This window comes from Podarcis muralis, chromosome 17, assembly GCF_964188315.1.
Source record: "Podarcis muralis chromosome 17, rPodMur119.hap1.1, whole genome shotgun sequence".
Classification (NCBI taxonomy): Eukaryota; Metazoa; Chordata; class Lepidosauria; order Squamata; family Lacertidae; genus Podarcis; species Podarcis muralis.
In genome coordinates, this window is record NC_135671.1 from 9,140,701 (window position 1) to 9,162,216 (window position 21,516).

Here is a 21,516-nt window from a genome sequence, read left to right on the forward strand (position 1 = left end):
AGAACTACACACACCACCACATCTCAATTCCTAGAAATGTTTCACTTCAGATATAAGGCACCTGGGGTTATGTTATCACCTTGGGCACTTGCAAGGTCTATTTTAACCAAGCTCATGCAAGACAATGGGAAGTGGAAAGCTGGTGGGACCTTGGGCTGAGGAGATAAGGTCCTAGGGAAGGTATAAATGTGGAGAGATGCCTTCAGAAAGTCCTGTTGTAATTGACGAATCCACTGAGAAGACATCATGAAACTCCTCTTGGTCATTGCCTTCCTGGGAGCAGCAGGTGAGTCTTTCAAAATGCCAGGTTTTAAAAGAATACAAAATGAGCCCCTGTTTCCAGTGGGTTTTGGGTACTGCTTTGAAAAGAATTTGTTAGCTCTTTTTATGGTATGTCTGCATATCACCTTGAGACAGATGTAAAAGGTGATTTGTAAATTAATTTATTACAGAGTAACGAGGAGGTTAGAAAATAATAGAGTTCTGAAGTTGTAGGTCTATGCTAGGTAAGACTGTTGCTGTAGATCAGGCACAGGCAACCTCAGCCCCCAGATGTTTTGGGACTACAACCCCCATGCTCCCAACTAGCAGGACCTCTGGTCAGGGATGATGGGAATTGTAGTCCCAAAAACATCTGGAGGGCCGAGGTCGAGTAAAACTTCAAACATCAAAAACTTCCCTAAACAGGGCTGACTTCAGACATCTTCTAAAAGTCAGATAGTTGTTTATTTCCTTGACATCTGATGGGAGGGCGTTTCACAGGGTGGGTGCCACTACAGAGAAGGCCCCCTGCCTGGTTCCCTGTAACCCCACTTCTCACAGTGAGGGAACCACCAGAAGGCCCTTGGAGCTGGATCTCAGTGTCTGAGCTGAATGATGGGGGTGGAGATTCTCCTTCAGGTATACTGGGCCGAGGTACAGTATACAGAAAATACAGTGGTACCCCGCAAGACGAATGCCTCGGAAGACGAAAAACTCGCTAGACGGAGGAGTTTTTCGTTTTCTTAGCCGCTTCGCAAGACGCATTTCCCTATGGGCTTGCTTCGCAAAACGAAGCTTGCCCCGCAAGCTCCGGGGATAGCGGGGAAGCGCAGCGCACGCCTTCCCCTCTCTCCCCGGACCCCTTTTGAACCAAGGGGCGGCAACGGGGAGAAGCGATTCTGCCCGCTGCCCCTTCCCTTGCTTTAAAACAGGTCCAGGGACAGAGGGGAAGGCGCGCGCGCCTTCCCCTCTGTCCCCGGAGATTGCGGGGCAGGCAACGGGGAGAAGCAATCTTCTCCCCACTGCCCCTTGCTTTAAACAGGTCTGGGGACAGAGGGGAAGGCGCACGGCGCTTCCCCTCTGTCCCCGGACGGTCTCCATAGGAACGCATTGATTGATTTTCAATGCATTCCTATGGGAAACCGTGCTTCGCAAGAAGAAAAACTCGCAAGAAGAAAAAACTTGCGGAACAAATTAATTTCGTCTTGCGAGGCACCACTGTACAGAAACTGAGAAGAGATAAAAAACATGCATTTAAAAAGACATATATTTATATGTGCATCTTCATGCAGTGTCTTTTAAATTCAGATTTGTATGGGAACTGGACAGAGCAGTCCTATGGGTGAACATATGTAAAACTGATTTGCACATCCCTAAGAACCAGAAATATAGATATTCCTGAGATGTGACCACATGAAACTCAAGGGATCGAGCCACTGCCTTCTTAACCTTAACTTCAAGGCCAGGTCATATTATCAATAAGAAACTGTGCCTAATTTGGGGTTTTGTTTTGCTTTCTGAAGAATCCAAGTTACTTTGCAGCCCGTGCTCATTCTGATTTCCCCTGTTTTTGTCAGTTGCTCGCCCCTTTGATGATGACGACAAGATTGTGGGAGGATACACTTGCGAGAAGAACTCGGTCCCCTACCAAGTGTCACTGAATTCTGGGTACCACTTCTGCGGGGGTTCCCTCATCAATGAACAATGGGTTGTCTCAGCTGCTCATTGCTACAAATCGTGAGTGACTGACGCTTCCTTTCTCCATTGCCGTGTTTGTACTGCAAACCCACAAGATCTCAACATTTCAGCGGAGCTGGAGTTTAGGAATAGTAAGAACCAGTGTGGGTTTCGAGGGCTCCAGATTGTTCAGAGTAGACCCCTCTCGTTTTTATGTAACTAAGCAACACCACAGCCTATCGCCATGATGGAGCCATCGGTAGCTGCATCTGAATATAGATTTTGAAAGCATATTCTGGGTGGGTCTTCCAGGACAATGCGCTGAACTAGATCCTGAAGTGTAGAATGAAGAAAGCCCTCTATTGATCCAGGAAAGGCAAAAGGCAGGATTTCTAATATTTATACTAGACCCATCCAATCCAGAGACTTCATGCCATCTGTCAAACTCTGTCTCACAGTACCCGATGTCTCCCTGAGTCCCTTTGGGGAAAGGGCAGGATATAAATTTAACGAACGAACAAACAAACAAACAAACAAACAAACAAACAAACAAACAAACAAGCATTCCCCTCTGAACTTAAAGAGGACTCTGAGATCTGAGCATGAGGATTGAGCCACAAAGAGAAGTTTCTCTGTCTTGAGTCTCACACCTTCCGCTAAATTGTGTTGTGTACTTAGAGCTTCGATGGGATTATTTCCATTTTTTATTGAACATAATTTATTTACCACTTCAGTGCTATTTTTCTAGAAAAAGAAGTGCCAGAGCTCAGCCATTTTATTGTAGTAAACCTTCTAACTGGTTTACATGAAATCTCAAATCTAATGTGCAATTTAAAAAACAAACAAAAAACCCCACAAAACTTCCAGGAACAGCAGAAAGGCACCACTTATAGTCATTCTAATGAACGGGCTGGTACCAGGCTGTTTTTTATTGTAATAATTTGTATGGTTTTAATAGATATATATCTCTATCGATGCATGTTTAATTGGTTTTTTATTATATGTTTTTCTGTGTTTTTAGCAATTCATATTTTTATGTCAGGTAAAAAGGTGTGGGGTGTATAAATAAATATATAGCAACAACAACAACAACAATTAATGGAACGATATAAATATATAGCTATTATTATTATTAGAATTTATTTATTCAGTATTCACAGAGAGAGACAAAGGAATGCAGTTTCTATAAATAATGGGGTTGCTCCTAGTGAAGTCCAAACCCCTCTGTCTCTCCTATTCTAAGTCATCCCTACGGTGGTTGATCTGAGCTTTCTGCCTCTGAGCTTTCTGTTCTACTACTTGCAATGCCCGCCTAGTCCTGGGAGGGGAGGGTCAGGAATGCTTTCCATAGACACTGAATCTATCAGCTGTCTCTCCCCCGATTCTTCTTCTTCCTGCTGTTCTTCTCCCAATCTTTCCCAGGTTTCCCCCTCTGCAGCCTCTGAACTGTGGCCTTCTGCAAACCACTGTTCTAAATCTATACAGTGGTACCTCTGGTTACATACTTAATTCATTCTGGAGGTCCGTTCTTAATCTGAAACTGTTCTTAACCTGATGCACCACTTCAGCTAATGGGGCCTCCCGCTGCTGCCGTGCCACTGCTGCACGATTTCTGTTCTCATCCTGAAGCAAAGTTCTTAACCTGAAGCACTATTTCTGGGTTAGCGGAGCCTGTAACCTGAAGCGTATGTAACCCGAGGTACCACTGTACTGTCCTCCTGTTCTTGGGAAGGTTCAGCAGAAGGGGGGCGCGGCCCCCCACCATTCCTCCTCAGTCCAGCCCCTGACAGGCCAGACACCGCACAGTGCGCTCAGCACCCTGTCAACACTTGATTTTGCAGCCGCATCGAAGTGAGGCTTGGAGAACACGACATTATGCAGGTGGAAGGAGGCGAGCAGTTCATCAATTCCGAAAAGGTCATTCGCCATCCAAAGTACAACTCTTGGCTCCTGGATAACGACATCATGCTCATCAAGCTGAGCTCCAATGCCGAGATTTCCGCACGCATCACCCCCATCACCTTGCCTAGCGGATGCGCAGCTGCCGGAACTGAATGCTTGATCTCAGGGTGGGGCAACACTCTTAGCAGTGGAGGTGAGTATGAACGTGGTTTAGTCAATCCATCGCTTTTATTTATTTACTTACTGACTATTTAAACTACCTTTCAACCAAGGTTCCCATCTCAGCAGTACCTAATTCCACAGCTAACAAAACAGCCCACTTTCTCATCAATCCCCAAAGGTCTGATGGGGCAGATAGAAAAGATGTCAGGCCTAATTCATAGTGCTAATTTTCACCTATAAAGCCTTAAACGGCTCAGGACCGCAATACCCCAAGGACCGCCTCTTCCCATATGAACCTACCCGGACCCTGAGATCATCTTCTCAGCCCTCCTTCATGTGCCTCCTCCTCGAGAGGTCCGGAGGGTGGCAACACGAGAAGGGGCCTTCTCTGCAGTGGCTCCCCGCCTGTAGGATGCTCTCCCCAGGGAAGTTTGCCAGGCAAAAATGATCCTTTTTAACTAGGCCTTTGGTTGACCTGATTGAAATCCTATACCCTTTAAAAATGTGGCTCCTTTTTTGGGGGGGGGGGTTGTTACTGGATTATTGTTTCTTTTTTTATTTTATATATTGTGATATTTTTTGTGTACCGCCCTTAGACCTCCAGGTATAGGGCAGTATATAAATTCAATAATGAAATGAAATGAAATGGAAGCACCCCGGCAAGTTTGATATCTTGTGAGCTGATCAGCAGTGGCGTAGCGTGGGGGGTGCAGGGGGGGGCCGGCCGCACCGGGCGCAACATCTGGGGGTTAGGGTTAGGGGGGACAAATCCACGGGTTAGGGGGCGCAAATCCACGGGTTAGGGGGTGCAAATTACTTGCCTTGCCCCGGGTGCTGACAACCCACGCTACGCCACTGCTGATCAGTGAAGCCCTCGTGCCTTTTACATAAGGCTAGAGGCCCACAAAGATAGACAACATCTCTCTTCCCAACATTCCTGGCTTGTTGTCTTAGTTACACCCCTTTCCCCTTTCCTTCCAGTCAACTACCCTGACCTTCTCCAGTGCTTGAACGCTCCCATTCTTGCTGATGCTGAATGCCGAGATGCTTATCCAGGGCAAATCACTGACAACATGATCTGTGTCGGGTACTTGGAGGGCGGCAAAGACTCCTGCCAGGTGAGAGGATTCACCTTTAGTTCCACTGTTAAATGAGGAGCTCCGGGCCCTTGAAAATACAGTGGGAGCTCAGGTTAAGAACTTAATTCGTCTTAACCTGAAACTGTTCTTAACCTGAGGTACCACTTTAGCTAATGGGGCCTCCCGCTGCCGCCGCGCGATTTCTGTTCTCATCCTGAAGCAAAGTGCTTAACCCGAGGTACTATTTCTGGGTTAGCAGAGTCTGTAACCTGAAGCGTCTGTAAGCCGAGGTACCACTGTAATTAACCACAATTATTATTATTATTATTTTTTGCCACTCAGCTTTCTTTGGCAGCAGCCAGAAATAGTTACAGGTATCCCGTAAGATGTCAGTCCTGAGTGGGAGCAAAGCTTGAACTTTGCATGCCTGAGTGTTGCCAGGATTTTTTGGGGGGGCAGGCCTTTTGTTAGAGGGGGCAGAACGGACGTGATTGGTCAGTTAGTTAAGTATTTCTATTGTTTTACCTGATGAGGGGGGCAGCTGCCCCCTGCCACCTCCCCTTGGCTACACCCATGTTTGCATAATACAGTGGTACCTCGCAAGACGGAAAACTCGCTAGACGAAAGGGTTTTTTGTTTTTTGAGCTGCTTCGCAAGACGATTTTCCCTATGGTGCTTCGCAAGATGGAAACGTCTTGCAAGTTTGTTTCCTTTTTCTTAACACCGTTAATACAGTTGCGACTTGACTTCGAGGAGCAACTCATAGAACGCGGTGTGGTAGCCTTTTTTGAGGTTTTTAAAGACTTTGGTGATTTTTGAAGCTTTTCCAAAACTTTCCTGACACCGTGCTTCGCAAGACAAAAAAAATCGCAAGACGAAAAAACTCGCGGAACGAATTAATTTCGTCTTGCGAGGCACCACTGTACACTTTGTGTTTATGCTGCTTGCACCATATTCTGTAGTGGAGGTGGGGATATTTGCTAAGGATCAGGCTGCACACTTTGTCTGAAGGCGAAATCAGCATCTCAAAGCAAGAATCACTGCTTCCTTCCTCAGAGGCTGAATTCACACTGTAAAGCAACTATGCTGCAGCATAATGAGGGGGCAGAAATTCAGTTCAGTTCCCATGTGAAGGCAAACCTACATAATTCACGCTCACAAACCAAAGCACAGCTCTCCCCCTAAATTCACACATCTCCGAATATTGCAATGCAGTTCTTTAAGCAAGTCACATAAACAGAAAATACATACGTGCTAGGATAAAGTGTGTCTAAAAATGAATTCTTGGTGAAAAGAACGTTTCAAAACTGCAGTATATTGCGGGAAATTGCTTTGCAAAAATCTGTATATTAGCCATATAAAAATGTGTATATTCAGAGAAATTCACGCAAAAATGCTGATAAATTATCCTGAGGACTTAAAAAACACACACAAAACCTTAAGTGAAAATGTGGAGAACTAAACTTAAGTCTGGAAACCAAAACTGACTATTTGGCTCATCGCTTGCTGTAGAGCACCTATTTCAACATTGCCATGCTATCTGGGCACTTGCTTGGTGCGACCATTTTACTGTGAGAACGGGAGAACTCTGGTTGCTGCTGCCCTTCTGTTCTTGTGGGCTGGCAGGAGAAGCCCCAAAACTGGGGCAGAGACATGGAGAAGAGAGATTCCCAGAATTCAAGGGAAAACAAGACTTCAATTGATATTTTTTCCAATTTTTTTAATTGATTTTCCAAATTTATAACAAACATAGACAAACAAACAAACATAAATCCTAACTGTAATAGTTCCACTTTTGTTAACATTCGACTTCCTCGAACCCCCCTGGCTGAGTTTCAATGTATATCATTGTAGGAGTTTTCCAAAACTAATTTCTCATAAAATTTACTTAGTTAACATCTTTCTTTCTTTTCATATTAACTTTAGACATATTATTCTATCACATATTTAAATCCTAAGCCAATCTGGTACTTGCAAGTATTTCTATTTAAGTTATCTTAGCATATTTAGCGAAATAGTCTTTAAATTTCATCCATTCCTCCTGGTACTCCTCCTTCTGGTCGCGGACTCTTCCGGTCAGGTCGGCTAGCTCCCAAAATACCATCATCTTCATCTGCCATTCCTCCACTGTTGGCACTTCTTGTGTTTTTAATTGATATTTTTGCTGCCGTACAAGGAAAAGCAACATGACCTGGGCTGCATGCATGCCATGTTTCACTTGCAACCTCTTTTGTCTCGCAGGGTGATTCCGGTGGCCCCGTGGTCTGCAATGGCGAGCTCCAGGGCATCGTTTCATGGGGAATGGGCTGTGCTCTCTCTGGCTACCCCGGAGTCTACACCAAGGTCTGCAACTATATTGACTGGATCCAGGAAACCATTGCTGCTAACTAAGACAGCAATTCATCCTCTAGTTTCAACATACTAGCACCCTTTGCTTCTCATGTAATTCGTCTTAATAACAATATAAAAAAAGAATTCTAAGGAAATAAATGAATACAGATTACTAAACCTATCCTGGTTCGTGGCTGTTTTCTTTTCACCACACTCCAATCACAGGGCATATCTGTAGCACTTTTCACTTTCATATTTCCACTTCCTTTTAACCTATTTATAAAGTGCATTTCTTTATTTATGATGATTCCTACCAAGACGACTTACAACTAACATTCAATTACAAAAGAACCCATAAAAAAAAACTAAAGGGAAAAAACACATTTAAAATGTTAACATATTAAAAACAGCATCACACTGCGCAAACTCAGATTTTCTAACCCCCAACCCTTTTAGAAGAAGGTGGGATGTTTTTTTAAAATGTATTTCTTTCCCCCTTTTGTTTTAATGTATGTACTGCACATGGGTTATTTTTTTTTGGTTGGTTGGTTGGTTGCAAGTTGCTTTGAGTTGCCCTGGGCCAGATAAAGCAACTAACAAACAAACAAACAAATATCTAACAGGAAAAGAATATGAATTTTAGGCGACTTTTGCACAATAACATTACCATGCTGCAATGCAAAGATCAAATTTAAATTCCGCAGCGCTTCCTTTTTTCTCGGCAGTGCCAGACCCTCCAAGTGTCCCTATTTTCCAGAGGCAGTCCCAGATTTACAGAAGACGTTCCGGTTTCTGATTTGATCCCAGAATGTCCTGTTTTTACTTAGAACATCCCTATTTTAATTGGAGAAATGTTGGTGGGTATAGAGCTATGCCATCCCCAAGCCGTCTGAGAGCAGCCCTGTATAGGGAAGTTTTTTAATGTTCATTAAACATTATGGTTTTATATATGTTGGAAGCCACCCAGAGTGGCTGGGGCAACCCAGTAAGATGGGTGGGGTATAAATAGTAAAATATAGTAGTAAAAGGTAAAGGTAAAGGGACCCCTGACCATTAGGTCCAGTCATGGCCGACTCATCTCGCTTTATTGGCTGAGGGAGCCAGCGTACAGCTTCTGGGTCATGTGGCCAGCATGACTAAGCTGCTTCTGGCGAACCAGAGCAGTGCACGGAAACACCGTTTACCTTCCCACCGGAGCGGTACCTATTTATCTACTTGCACTTTGATGAGCTTTCGAACTGCTAGGTTGGCAGGAGCTGGGACGGAGCAACGGGAGCTCACCCCATCGTGGGGATTCGAACTGCCAACCTTCTGATCGGCAAGCCAAAGATGTCCCTATTTTCATCAGAGAAATGTTGGAGGGTATGAAGTGGAGGAACTTAGACTAAGATCCTTCAGTCTGAAGCCTGCTTGTTTGTCTTCCATCTTGGGAAGGCAGAAATTCTGCATCAGCCTTTGACGGATACCATGTGCAGAGTCAGGCAATTTGTTAGTTCTCTAGATAGCCTTTCGTTCCCTGTTGTATGTGGATTTAGTTAAGGTATGGGATCTATGTGAAGAATATCCCGCAATAACTCTGTCCCCTGCTTCAAACTGATTACAGTTGGAGGCTTCCCTCTGCTGGACGCTTTAGGGACTTCCCGCCATGAAAAACAAAAGCTTCCATGGGTATATACAGGGGGTGTACAAAAATGTCCCTGCAAATCAGGAGTGGCTGTGTAACCCCCTCCCAGTTTAGAGAAGTAAACCAGGTAGGCTTGCCATACATCAGGAAAATTCCTGACACGTCCTTGTTTTCAGGTGTAAAGATGGCGGTGTGTGTGTGTGTGTGTGTGTGTGTGTGTGTGTGTGTAATTTTGCTGAGTCGGCAAAATGTCAGGGGAAACCCAGTTGTATGACAGGAAAGAAAAGTTCAACAATTTGGGGGTCTTCCTAAAAAAAAAGCCTGGCACTTTGTGGGTGTCAGGAATTTTTCTTTTTGAAATACGGCAACCCTAAAACTAGGCTTCCCTCTGGGTTCACAGTGGAGTTTACAGATCTGCTAGGTTGGCCCATGAAACAAACACAGATTTGGTCACCTCCTCTGCCACTCCTTGCCTGTGCAATAGGTGGGCTGCCTGTCAATTTTATTTCTAAACTATCACATGTATTTGTTCATTTAAACATTTATTGTGCTCCTCTCTCCACTTCTGTTTCGACTTTCCTCTTAAAGAACAGAAACATTTCTTAAAATGTCAAAAATACCAGGGCTGTACGTGGGGCCCCAATCCAAGGCCTGATCCTGCACCTTGGAGTGGCCCTGAACTGACCTGGGATATCAAGGTTGTCAGGATCTATGAACAGTAATGTTTTAAAATTCCTTCTGAACTTTAAATAATGATGATGATCTTTTGCAAACCGCTTTGAGGCTTCCCACCCCTCCCCCAATCAATTACAACAATATAAATGTTATAACGCGGGTGGTGCTGTGGGTTAAACCACAGAACCTAGGACTTGCTGATCAGAAGGTCAGCGGTTTGAATCCCCGCAACGGGTTGAGCTCCCATTGCTCAGTCCCTGCTCCTGCCAACCTAGCAGTTTGAAAGCATGTCAAAGTGCAAGTAGATAAATAGGTACCACGCTGGCGGGAAGGTAAACAGCATTTCCGTGCGCTGCTCTGGTTCGCCAGAAGCAGCTTAGTCATGCTGGCCACATGACCCGGAAGCTGTACGCCGGCTCCCTCGGCCAATAAAGCGAGATGAGCGCTGCAACCCCAGAGTCGGCCACGACTGGACCTAATGGTCAGGGGTCCCTTTACCTTTACCTTTAAATGTTATGAAATGAATAAAACAAATCAATGTTCACGTGAATTGCATGACAGCTTGACAGTGAATTGCTCAGCATGACAGCAGATGGCAGTATGCACAGAAGCCTTTGACTCTTCAAGAGAAAGAAACCCTCTTAATATAAGCCAGACTGGTAGAAATGATGCAGATGGGAGCATGTGTTGAAAAATGTTTGCAAATATGTTCAGTCTGTCAATCAAGCATTTATGGTAGTCCATCAACCAATTTTTTTAAAAAGCACAAAATGACAGCCCTGGTAGAATTGAGTGTTAGTTATTAATACTGACTTATCATATACTGGAGAGAGATGACAGCGTTCACGTATTTTGCTACCTGCTCCATCAAACATTAAAACACGCCAAGAAAACGGGCAGAGCATGTATTTTACCCATGAGCGCATTTGTGCATTAGTCATGTGGGTGCAGGGATGCAAAATAATTGGAGGAACTGAAAGTTGCAGCACACTGTGCATGCTCGGAATTAATTGACATTGCCCAACCCCTTAGCCTAAGACCACCCGAAAAGCACCATACACATGTCACAGAAAGAGGCAGTCTCCCACAGAAATTTTGAGAGTGTTGCTTGTCTCCTGTCTGACAAGATACAGTCGTACCTTGGTTTTCAAACAGCTTAGTTCTCGAACGTTTTGGCTCCTGAACACCACAAACCCGGAAATGACTGTTCTGATTTGTGAACTATTTTTGGAAGCTATTTGTGGCTTCCGATTGGCTGCAGGAGCTTCCTGCAGCCAATCCGAAGCCGTGCTTTGGTTTCCAAATGTTTTGGAAGTCAAACAGACTCCCAGAACGGATTCCGTTTGACTTCTGAGGTACGTCTGTACTTGATAATGGCCACTGATTGCATTACTTAGCCAGTGTGGCCGTTCTTTTGAGATGGTAAGAATCCAGGTCACAGACATACCCTATTCATACACAAAATATCCCCTTAAGACAGGATTTGAAAAGTACTCCTGGGAAAAGTTTCTCCAAGATATTTCCTTCTGTAGAATAAATATCTGGGGTTATTAAGATGGCTTCTGGATTGCTCTCCTGTACTATTTCAGACATGTGTTTTATATCCTTACGTATGTGTGTTTACCTTGTGCACCGATGAACATTTACTGTATCTTGTTTTTGAGACCTTAGAATTCTTATAACACTGGGTATAGCTTGAGACTGAATCTTTGTGCCATCCTAACACCACAAGCCATCATTTACTCGTGGGGAAATGGGACACAATAAGATTGCACTATAAGTCTGGATCCAACCCACAGATTCTACATACAAAACCCCACAACAGTGTTAGAATTCCTGATCTATGATTGCAGTCAGGTATGTGTTTTGACTCCATAGAGTGGGAAGTGATGGAGACAGGATGTTTGTGTTACTGTGTTCCGTGAAGTGGGACTTTGTTCTTTTTCTCTTTGTTGTCTGATGCTAGAGAGAGAGAGGGAGCCATGTTGCAGTGCTCCATGTGTGTTTATATGTAAATAAAGTAGATTAGCCAAAATGCTGAGTTGCTGAGGTCTGTTACACAACTGCGCAAACTCTGCAGATCTCTAAGTGTACCGGTGTCAGTTGGCATCGGTCACTGTGATGTTTGGGCTGAAGAAAGCTTTTGAAGCTCTGGAACGATTGACCAGGAGGGAGGGAACATGCCAGTCGGGCATGTGTCTCTGCCAGAGTCCTACTTGAGTGTAGGCTGAACTCCTGACAACCAGGACATAGGCTTTGTTGTGGTACTTCCCCTTTAACATTTCATTCAGCTGCTTGGGCTCTTAGGAATGGTTTCTGGGAGTGAACCAAGATGCCCTGATTCATGGGAAATGGGGTGTTTGCACACCGAATGCTTCGAATTTGGGGAGTGTCACTTACAGAGGCCAGAAATCCAGCATGGGGGCAAGCCAGGCCACACGTTAGGTCAACGGTTGGGCTATGGCATTCCATTGACCCTACTTGGCACACTTGAAATGGCCCCCGGATTGTGTGTGTATGTATTTTGTGTGTGGGTGTGTGGGGTGTGTGTGAGATTTCCAGTGCCAGCCATGAACACCTGTCCATGCTTGCATAGCGCAAGGCCTGCTCTCAAGCAGCAGAGTCCAAAGAGATTATTAATAAATTAGGAAGGACTCTTGAGAGTCCCATGGACTGCAAGAAGATCAAACCTCTCCATTCTTAAGGAAATCAGCCCTGAGTGCTCACTGGAAGGACAGATCGTGAAGCTGAGGCTCCAATACTTTGGCCACCTCGTGAGAAGAGAAGACTCCCTGGAAAAGACCCTGATGTTGGGAAAGATGGAGGGCACAAGGAGAAGGGGACGGCAGAGGACGAGATGGTTGGATAGTGTCTTCGAAGCTACCAGCATGAGTTTGACCAAACTGCGGGAGGCAGTGGAAGACAGGAGTGCCTGGCGTGCTCCGGTCCAGGGGGTCACAAAGAGGCGGACACGACTAAACGACTAAACAACAACAACAACAAGAAGGACTTGACGTATCTCGAGCTGTCATTGGCCAGTTTGGAAAGGGTGGGCACAGGAAGTGCAAATCAACTGACATCATTTCCTTCACGGTCTGTGCCAGGAGTTCACCTCTTTCATCATTCGAGCTCAGTTCAGTGTACAGATGAAATGATGTCTCACCTGCTCTTGATCCTTTCGTGGCTCTTCATGCCTCTTTGTAAGAGGGAGAGGCGGGCGGGGGAGGGGAGAGAGAGAGAGAGAGAGAGAGAGAGAGAGAATGAATTAGGCTGGTGAAAGACTGCTTTTAAAATGTGAAAGTGGTGGGAGAGACATCTGCCCCATGGTAGACAGATAATTTCTTTCTGCCCCACTGTCACTTCTGATCAAATAAGTTTGGCAGGTTTTCAAACTGCTAAAATCCACAAAAGCCTGATTAGAAGAGTGGGGTGAGTGGGAAGACCCCAGGCAGAGACCAAACAAAGGTTGAAAGAGACAGACCAAGTCATGGATGGCATTTTTTATGGATAAATTATATTTTCTTGACTGTTGTGTAGCTCGTGTTCCCGATCACCAGGACACTGGATACAACCTACAGCCTTTCTGATTGCATCCTTTCCTTGCCTCTTGACAGTTCTTTGCGATGGAGAACAGCGCTTGTTTCTCTCCCAGACTCCCCAGTGGGAAGTAAAGCAGCTTGGAGACACAGCCAAAATGAATTGCCACCAGATTGGCATAGACCACAGCTGGATGTACTGGTATCGGCAGCCGGCAGCAGGAGGAGAGCTAGAATTCATTGGTATCCTGGTTAGAGGGACTCCAGAGCCCTCTTTTGAAGACAGGTTTAAAGGCGGGCGATTCACGATGGGAAGCGAGGATAAAAAGCACTGCTCCCTGCAAATAAGCGAGCTGAGACCTGAGGATGCTGCCAGGTACTTCTGTTCCTCTGGAGCCGCACAATGCTGCAAACCTTCAGCTGCTCTCCACAAAAACAGTCCTATAGGGTGGAGATGAGGAACTCAGGAGTGAATGTAGTCCTTCAGGCCTCTCTGTTTGTCCCTCAGGAACACTCGGCTCAGCCAGTTGCCTCCAGGAATGGACTTTGGTAATCTTTCGTAATATGCTGCTCTGTGCAAGGTCAAAATTTGTGCTCCAAAATGGATATTCTCAGTTATGGATCTTCTCCATTTTTTTTGGATCTTCTCCATGGGAGATATCTATAAAGATATAGAATCCGGATCCTATATGAACTTTGTTTCATAAACGTTAGGCATTTGCAAATTTTGTGGGGGCTTTCCTCCCCCCTTGGCAACTTAAAAGATGTTATAATAAGGAATAATAATGTAAAGGTGGTAAATAATTTGATCTCCTCAGCAAAAAAAAAGTAATTGCAAAAAAAAATGGGGGGAAAGCTCACCTCTTATGAATGGATTGAAAAGATTTGGTCTGTGGTGATAAAGATCAGTTTAACCTACTATGACAGAATGCAATAAATTTACCCAGTAAATTCATGGAGAAATGAGTGTTAATTTCAATAACAATGGCAATGTGCAGCCATATGTTGTTTTCAGTTTATTGTAAAGTTATTATCTGGAAACTTTATCAATGGAACATTGTAAACTTAAAAAATGCTAACTGAAAGAAAAGTGTGTGAGCAGTGGTTCACAAAACAGTCCTTTCCTATCTGCCTTTAATCTTTTTGTGAGACGTGTGTTTCTCATCTTATTAAAAATGAAATCATTTTCAGAACATTTATAAAATGTGTCTGTAGACTGGTCAAACGCAGCTAGATGACATCACAAATACTAGCCAATCAACACCCTCCATAGCAGGCTTCCCCCACCCCCTTGGTTCAAATTAAGCCATATTGAAAACTTGCAAAATTCCATCCACTCAAACTTGCTCAAGGAAAATTTTTTTTTTTTAAAGGAATGTAATTGGGGCACTTAGTCAAAACTTACTCAACCTTAGTCAGTGCTCTAAGAATATAACAACTGCCTTTACTCTTTGGAGAACTCACACTATGAATAGAAAATATTGGATCCCGCCCCCTTCTCAAAAAAAGATTACCTTCCACAAACTTCCACTCATGGACAGTAGGAATGCCCACCCAACCCCGTAGCTCTGTATGACGTTCAGTCATGTGCTATTATATATATTCACGCAACTGGTATAGTCATGTGCGCAGAACAAATCAGGAGGGAGCTTGTGCAAGATTTTAGCTCCTCCCCCATGAATCGGAGAATCAGATTGGATTGGCTAACAGGAAATAAGATACCACCTTAAATAAAAGTGGCTTCTTAAGAGAGAATTGCTGCATTTTTTAATCATCTCACATAGAAGAAATATTTTCCGCCTAGGTATACATGCATCGCTGAGCATTTAATAACAATTTGGGGGTTTGGCTGTTTAAAGAGCTCCCTCAGGAATCCTTATTGGAAGGATTGGGTACCTGTCTGTTGGGTAGGCTAGGATTATGATTTCCATTTTGCCCATGAGGTAAAATTTGAGCTAGAGAGTCCTCAGCTGCATTCTGACCTACATCATAAGTGTATCCTTTAGCTTTTCTCTGGTAAATGTTTCGTTTTTATTCTGTACAACTTTTCTATAGAATTAAAAGCTCCTTTTTTTTTGAACAGGAAGGCAGGCAGATAGCTCTACCTCTGGTTCACCATTCATCACATGCCCCTGAAGACTATATAAACTATATATGGCAGCTGGCATAGCAATAAGGAGGAGGGGAGGAAACATGGGTCACTGTGGCTTCCTGAGCGGAGGAGCCCCCTAAGGAAATTCTGCGTCTGGTTACATGTCTTTGACGGTTCCCACCAGCTCTACCACTGTTCCCTGACTTGGCTGAAACCTTCATTTGGCTGTTGGTGTCTGTGGTGAAACTCAGGGAGGAGCCATTACTGTATGAGAGTAAATCATTGTGGGGACAGGGGGCTCACAATGATTCATTTCTTCAAGAGGCCTTTACAAAAACCCTCCCTTGCTTAGCAAATGGGCTCTAGCCAGGGTTTCACAGCAGATCTAACAATGCAGAACTCCACAGCCTTTTCAGACTTGGGAGCCACCATTATTTCCAATCGAAGAACCGCTTTTAATATTTGGCCACATATTTTATTCATTCGTTCATTTTATTATTATTTCTGGAATTTTTGTCCCACGTTCCTAACCCACAAGACTTCCAAAGTGGCCCAAACCATCTTAGGTGTCCTACTCTTTCTCTCAGTCCTTTCCCCCTTCTCTGCATGCATCATTCTCACTCTCTATGCCTCTTTCCCCTTAAAAACAATTACAAAAAGAAGATGGCATTTGGTACCCCTGGAGTGACCCAGCTGAGGTTGCTGGCATGAATTCCAGTTCTGAATCATGCTCCATCAGTTGAAGAACACTGGGGTAGAAGAACCCACAGAGACCTTCTGTTTATTGGATTTCTCATGAAAGATGGGGCTGACTAAAAAATCCTCACTACTTCCATTAAGGGTGGATTTCCATAATCACCTCTCTGCACAATTATTGCCCCCGCAAGTTTTTAAGGTAGGTCTTTAAGCGGTTCAGTTGTTGTGATGAGAAGTTGTTTGAATTCACTCTTATTAAATAATATCTCCTCTCACAGTGACCCTCTTTCTCGTTCTAGGAATCTGCCCCTGAGGGAATATCATTCTGGAGACCCTGCTCTCAAAACACTTTATGAGGCAAAGTATGGGCAATATTACCAAGCCTGGTAACACAGTGTTCCAACAATATCCTGTATTTTGGGAAAGGGACTCGACTCACTGTTTTAGGTAAGTACTTCTTCAACCATAACTTGAAATATTGAATAATCATTCCCTCATTCCTGGGAACTGTAGTTCTGCCAGGGATAGGGAATATTGCTCAGCACCCTCATTAAACTACAATTATTTGGAGGAAAGCATGGCAGCTGAACTTCCACGAGACCAAACTAAATGTGTGTGTGTGTGTGTGTGTGTGTGTGTGTGTGTGTACTTTAGACCCTTTCTGTCTGAAGACATCCCCTCTTCCTAGACCACTATTGGGCAAACAACATTCCCTTCAGTTTGTTCTCTAGAGCCTTAAGTTTAAACAAATCATCTCAGTCCTGGGCATATGAGATTATTTTCCAAAGCTACATATTTGATTCTTTAGACTGCAGAATATATACTTTGGTATGCACCCTTCCCCATTTCAAACTGTCTTTTAAAAAAGCGATAATACTAAATAAGGAGAGAAGCATTATACATAAAATAGGTGTTGTGGAATGTCCTGGCTTAAAATATAAATAGAACAAACAGGTTTTACAAGCAACGGAGAGTCCTGTGACTTTCTTGGTTCAGACTGCAGCGCAATTAAATGCAGGTATACAGGGGAACCAAGAAAGAAAAAGTTTGCAGAGTGGAGCCAAAGGGACATGCCACAGAAAAGGCAGCAGCAGTCCTGTCTGGCACCTTTCCCTACAGCTGACCTTTGCTTCTTGGCCACACATCCTAAATCTCCCAACTGGAGATAACTTTTTGTGCATCTGCCAGAGACAAGCTCTGCTCCATGAAAGCACATCATACACCATAAATCTATTAGTCTTTAAAGTGCCACCACGAGACTGGTTTTGCTACAGTAAAATCTAACATGCAGATGCCCCCTTGGGACTTGGTTGATCCATGGGTAGGTTTGCTAGATATCTTTCCCACTTCTTCCATAGTTATCTTGGAGAAACAGAGGGAGGTCAAGGTGAAATTCTATGAGATGAAATGGGTCTGGAGACAGGGCAGGGTGGAGAGAAATATTCTGGAGGTTCCCCCACCTAAAGATAAGAAGTCCCATCATTTTCTGAAAACACTGTTGACGTGGTTTTGTTTTTATCTTTGCCGTATGAGATAAGTCACTTGTGAGCTCCTAAATCACCCTGTCTTAACCAGAGATAACTTCTCTGGGAAATTTATTCTTGCTGCTCTGTTTAACACTGTGTCAAACTCCCCACCGAACTTTGGCCAAGGAACCAGGCTGACGGTTCTAGGTGAGTTTTTTTATCTCCCTAAGAAAATTCTGTTTATTAGTAGAAACTAATAAGGAACACAATCTCCAGGAAAGGTTTTCTGTGTGCAAGCCCAATTAAAATCCCCTGCTCAAGAGAAGAGTTATGTTTGTTTTGGAGGACATCCAAATGAGCTGTGTCCCAAGACTACAATCATATCCCAATTAGTAAGAAGCTAAAAACGTGCCCCTCTCACAAATGCAGAGAATAAGCAGAGTTATATAATTGTAGAGTTGGAAGGGACCCCTTTGGTCATCTAGTCCAACCCCCTGCAATGCAGGATTTTTTTTTACTCAGGGTAGGGCTTGAACCCATGAACCTGAGATTAAGAAGTCTCATGATCTACCAAGTGAGCTATTGATATGCTCAAGATTTAACCTAAAAATGGGAGTAGGAAGAAAGATGCATCTTCATCTGAATCAAACAATGAAAATCCTGGACATACGTTAACCATAGAGGCTGCAATTTCATTCTGCAAGGGTCATGGTCAGGAAACACAGTTGTACCAGAGGAAATTAGGACGTGCCTTCCCACCCCTTGTTCATTTTTTGGCTGGCAATTGTTGGGCCAGGCAGGTCAGAAAAAGGCGAGAGAAAGGCAGTATCTATGTTAGAAAACGCCATTGTTTTTAGGTGACGGCTTTTTCACTGTGTACTCTGAAGCTTACTTTGGGAAGGGCACTCGACTCACAGTACTTGGTAAGAAAATCCATGGTGAACTGTTCCATTTTTTTGTATTGGAATTGGCTAATTGTGACAGAGGTTTGTAAAAGCAAAGGGGTCTGGGATGTAGGTCCTTTTTAAACTGTTCCCTAAAATGAAATGGGGATGTTGTGAATCAGCACACCTACCAAGAAAATTTGTTAGTCATCAAGACTTATTTTGGATTCCCCTGAGCAGCAATAGATGTTTTTGCCTGAGGAGCAATCTCCAAATTCACTGGCAATTTTGCTCCAGGAGAAGTTTGGGGACTACTTAGGTTGGTGTGTGTACAGAAGGAGAGAAAGAGTTTCAGCTAATCTTATTCACACCTATTTGGCCCCCTTCAAAACTCCACAGGTGTTTGGCCTGAGGAGGAACTCTTAAATTCCACCTCTGTTTGAAGCAAAATGTCTGTGGCAAGTCTCCAACGAACCATTTCAGTGCAGGAACAGACTGGCTAAATAATTAGTAGGGACATCCAAGAGAGGTCTTTTCATTCTCTGCAAGGAGTAACTCTTCACATCTGTGCATCACTTGGTGTCTTAGCACCTGATTACTGAAGGCTGGGTGTGATAAAGCAAGGGAAATTGTTGAACTACAGTTCCCATCAGCACCAGCGAGCTTGGACAGTGGTCAGAAATTATGGGATTTGTAGTCTGGCAACATTTGGAGGGCTAAATGTTTCTCACCCCTGTGATAAAGGCACAACTAAACCCAAGTTGTTCTGATTTTTCTATAAAGCTGGGGGAGGTTTAAAGAAAGAAGGGAGGAGGGGGCTTGAATCCCTCCTTTCTCCATGCTCTCTCCATGAAACTGCTTCTCTCCAGCTGGTCCCCCCCCCCCCCACAAGGGATTACTTCCATTCATGAAGCTCCACTGGGAGAAATATTGCTGGAGAGAAGTGATTTCAGAGACAAAATGAAAGTGTGGTGGAAAGCTCTGGATGGAAGTTTTCATTCCTGCCTGCCAAACCATGCTTTATATCAGGGTTTCCCAAACTTTCCAGCTGTTTTTGGACTACAGTTCCCATCATCCCTGACCACAAGCCCTGCTAGCTAGGGACGATGGGAGTTGTAGTCCAACTACAGCTTTATACCATACCTTCACCCACCTCTCCCTGCTTTATGGAGACTTTGGGTGGTCAGATGCACTGCCCAAAGGGATGACAAAAAGAGGAGGCCAACTTGCTTGGAATTTTATATGTATAGATGCAAATTTATAAAATAAGTTTGCATAATTGGACAGCCCTCAGGTAGAAGACACCTTCAGACACAGGACTGTCCTCCAACAGCCCTGAAAATAGACTATTGGTCACCCTAAAAGGAATCGGTGGCGACCCATTTCATGGATCTCTGCTGATGTCTCATCAACCTTGGCTCTGAATTTGTGAGATAGCTTCACTGAGACGTATTGTGTGCAAAGTCGTGTGAGCATTCTATGAGATAGAATGAAACGGTGTGAAAATTCTGTCTGGGGGTGTTAGGTCCTTCAAGTCCCATTCATACACATGCAAATTATCACAATCCTAATGTAGTAGCAGATTCCATGCTCAGAGAGCATGCAGGTGACGTTCTCAGCTCATCTATCGTTGTCCTGGAGCCTCCAAGGAATTAAAGGTCAGAGGGGGAGGGGGAGAGATGTTGTCAAGAAACAGATGCCTTAGATAAAGTGTGCTCTGCAATTAATTTCTGTGACAGATCTGGAGGAAACAAATGTCTCTGCCTTCCAACAGAAAGCCTCATTTCTTTTCATGTCTTATCAGCACTGGGTAACTTATGAAGTAGTGGCAGAGAGGAGGAACTTTGACAGAGCAGCTTTCCAACTATAGCAGACAGAAGATTACCTTGTGGGGAATCAAAGTGGGGTTATTTCATGAGGTAGCTGGCTGTGCAAACACTGATCCGTTACACTTTGGAGCAGGGACCAGGCTGACGGTATTAGGTAAGAAAACGAACCTTCTCACGAACCTCTGTACTGAAAAAATGGTAAATCTAACATACTTTCGAGTTCCACGTTGCTATCTTAACAAAACTAGATATATATTGTGTGGCACAAATTGGCTGACCTGCGGGAAACCTTAGCTGTCCCAGACAGAAAAGAGAGCTTTGTTAAACAACAACAACAAATTAGGAATTGGTTTGCCCAAAACTGTACAGAGGGCTCAAAGGTTGTTGTTGTTGTTTAGTCATTTAGTTGTGTCCGACTCTTCGTGACCCCATGGACCAGAGCACGCCAGGCACTCCTGTCTTCCACTGCCTCCCGCAGTTTGGTCAAACTCATGCTGGTAGCTTTGAGAACACTGTCCAACCATCTCGTCCTCTGTCGTCCCCTTCTCCTTGTGCCCTCCATCTTTCCCAACATCAGCGTCTTTTCCAGGGAGTCTTCTCTTCTCATGAGGTGGCCAAAGTGTTGGAGCCTCAGCTTCACGATCTGTCCTTCCAGTGAGCACTCAGGGCTGATTTCCTTCAGAATGGAGAGGTTTGATCTTCTTGCAGTCCATGGGACTCTCAAGAGTCTCCTCCAGCACCATAATTCAGAAGCATCAATTCTCCGGCGATCAGCCTTCTTTATGGTCCAGCTCTCACTTCCATACATCGGGCTCAAAGGTAGCCACAGGCAATCCATTGCACATTCAGTCTGAAAGCTGACAAAGAAGGAGAGAGCAAAAGGCCAATTTCTTAAAGTCCAGTGGGGAGAGAAGAGAGACAGAAGCAGGAAATATAAATGTGTTAGCTGGACTGATGTGTCATAGAAACATAAAGATAGAAGGGTCCGTGAAGGTCCTCTAGTCCACCCCCTGCAATGCAGGAAACCTTTTGCGCAACGTGGGTTTCGAACCCATGGCCCTGAAATTAAGAGCCTCATGCTCTGCCATCTACTCCAAACAGCAGAGGATGAATATGATCAGAATCTGCACATTTTTCAGAAGCCCTCCTCATCTACATAAACAAGGCAGTCGTTGCTATAATACATTAGGAGTAAATAGCATGATCATGGTATTTAGAAATATAAGCACTGGAAAGATGGGGATTGTGGCTGCCCATACCTGCGACCACCTGGTTCGTGGGTTACATTTGACCATGCTAGTG

General features: G+C 44.2%; 1 protein-coding gene and 1 gene segment (V, D, J or C); both read left to right on the forward strand.

Moving 5' to 3' along the window:
• Positions 1-21,516, forward strand: part of LOC114588187 (T-cell receptor beta-2 chain C region-like) — a 49,636-nt gene that overhangs the window by 14,355 nt on the left and 13,765 nt on the right. The window contains 1 exon segment of the C gene segment in view: positions 16,431-16,482. Coding sequence covers positions 16,431-16,482 — 52 coding nt within the window.
• LOC114588190 (anionic trypsin-like) lies at positions 224-7,593 on the forward strand. The gene is made up of 5 exons (XM_028713186.2): positions 224-286; positions 1,839-1,998; positions 3,780-4,033; positions 4,984-5,120; positions 7,323-7,593. The coding sequence occupies exons 1-5, from the start codon at positions 247-249 to the stop codon at positions 7,470-7,472; spliced, it is 741 nt and encodes a 246-aa protein (XP_028569019.2). The 5' UTR covers positions 224-246; the 3' UTR covers positions 7,473-7,593.

Bases quoted from the DNA above. Each gene is read 5' to 3' on its own strand.
- LOC114588190 (XM_028713186.2), top strand. From the start codon at position 247: ATGAAACTCCTCTTGGTCATTGCCTTCCTGGGAGCAGCAG. The intron at 287-1,838 runs GTGAGTCTTTCA...TGTTTTTGTCAG, and splicing joins TGCCTTCCTGGGAGCAGCAG to TTGCTCGCCCCTTTGATGAT. The intron at 4,034-4,983 runs GTGAGTATGAAC...CTTTCCTTCCAG, and splicing joins CAACACTCTTAGCAGTGGAG to TCAACTACCCTGACCTTCTC.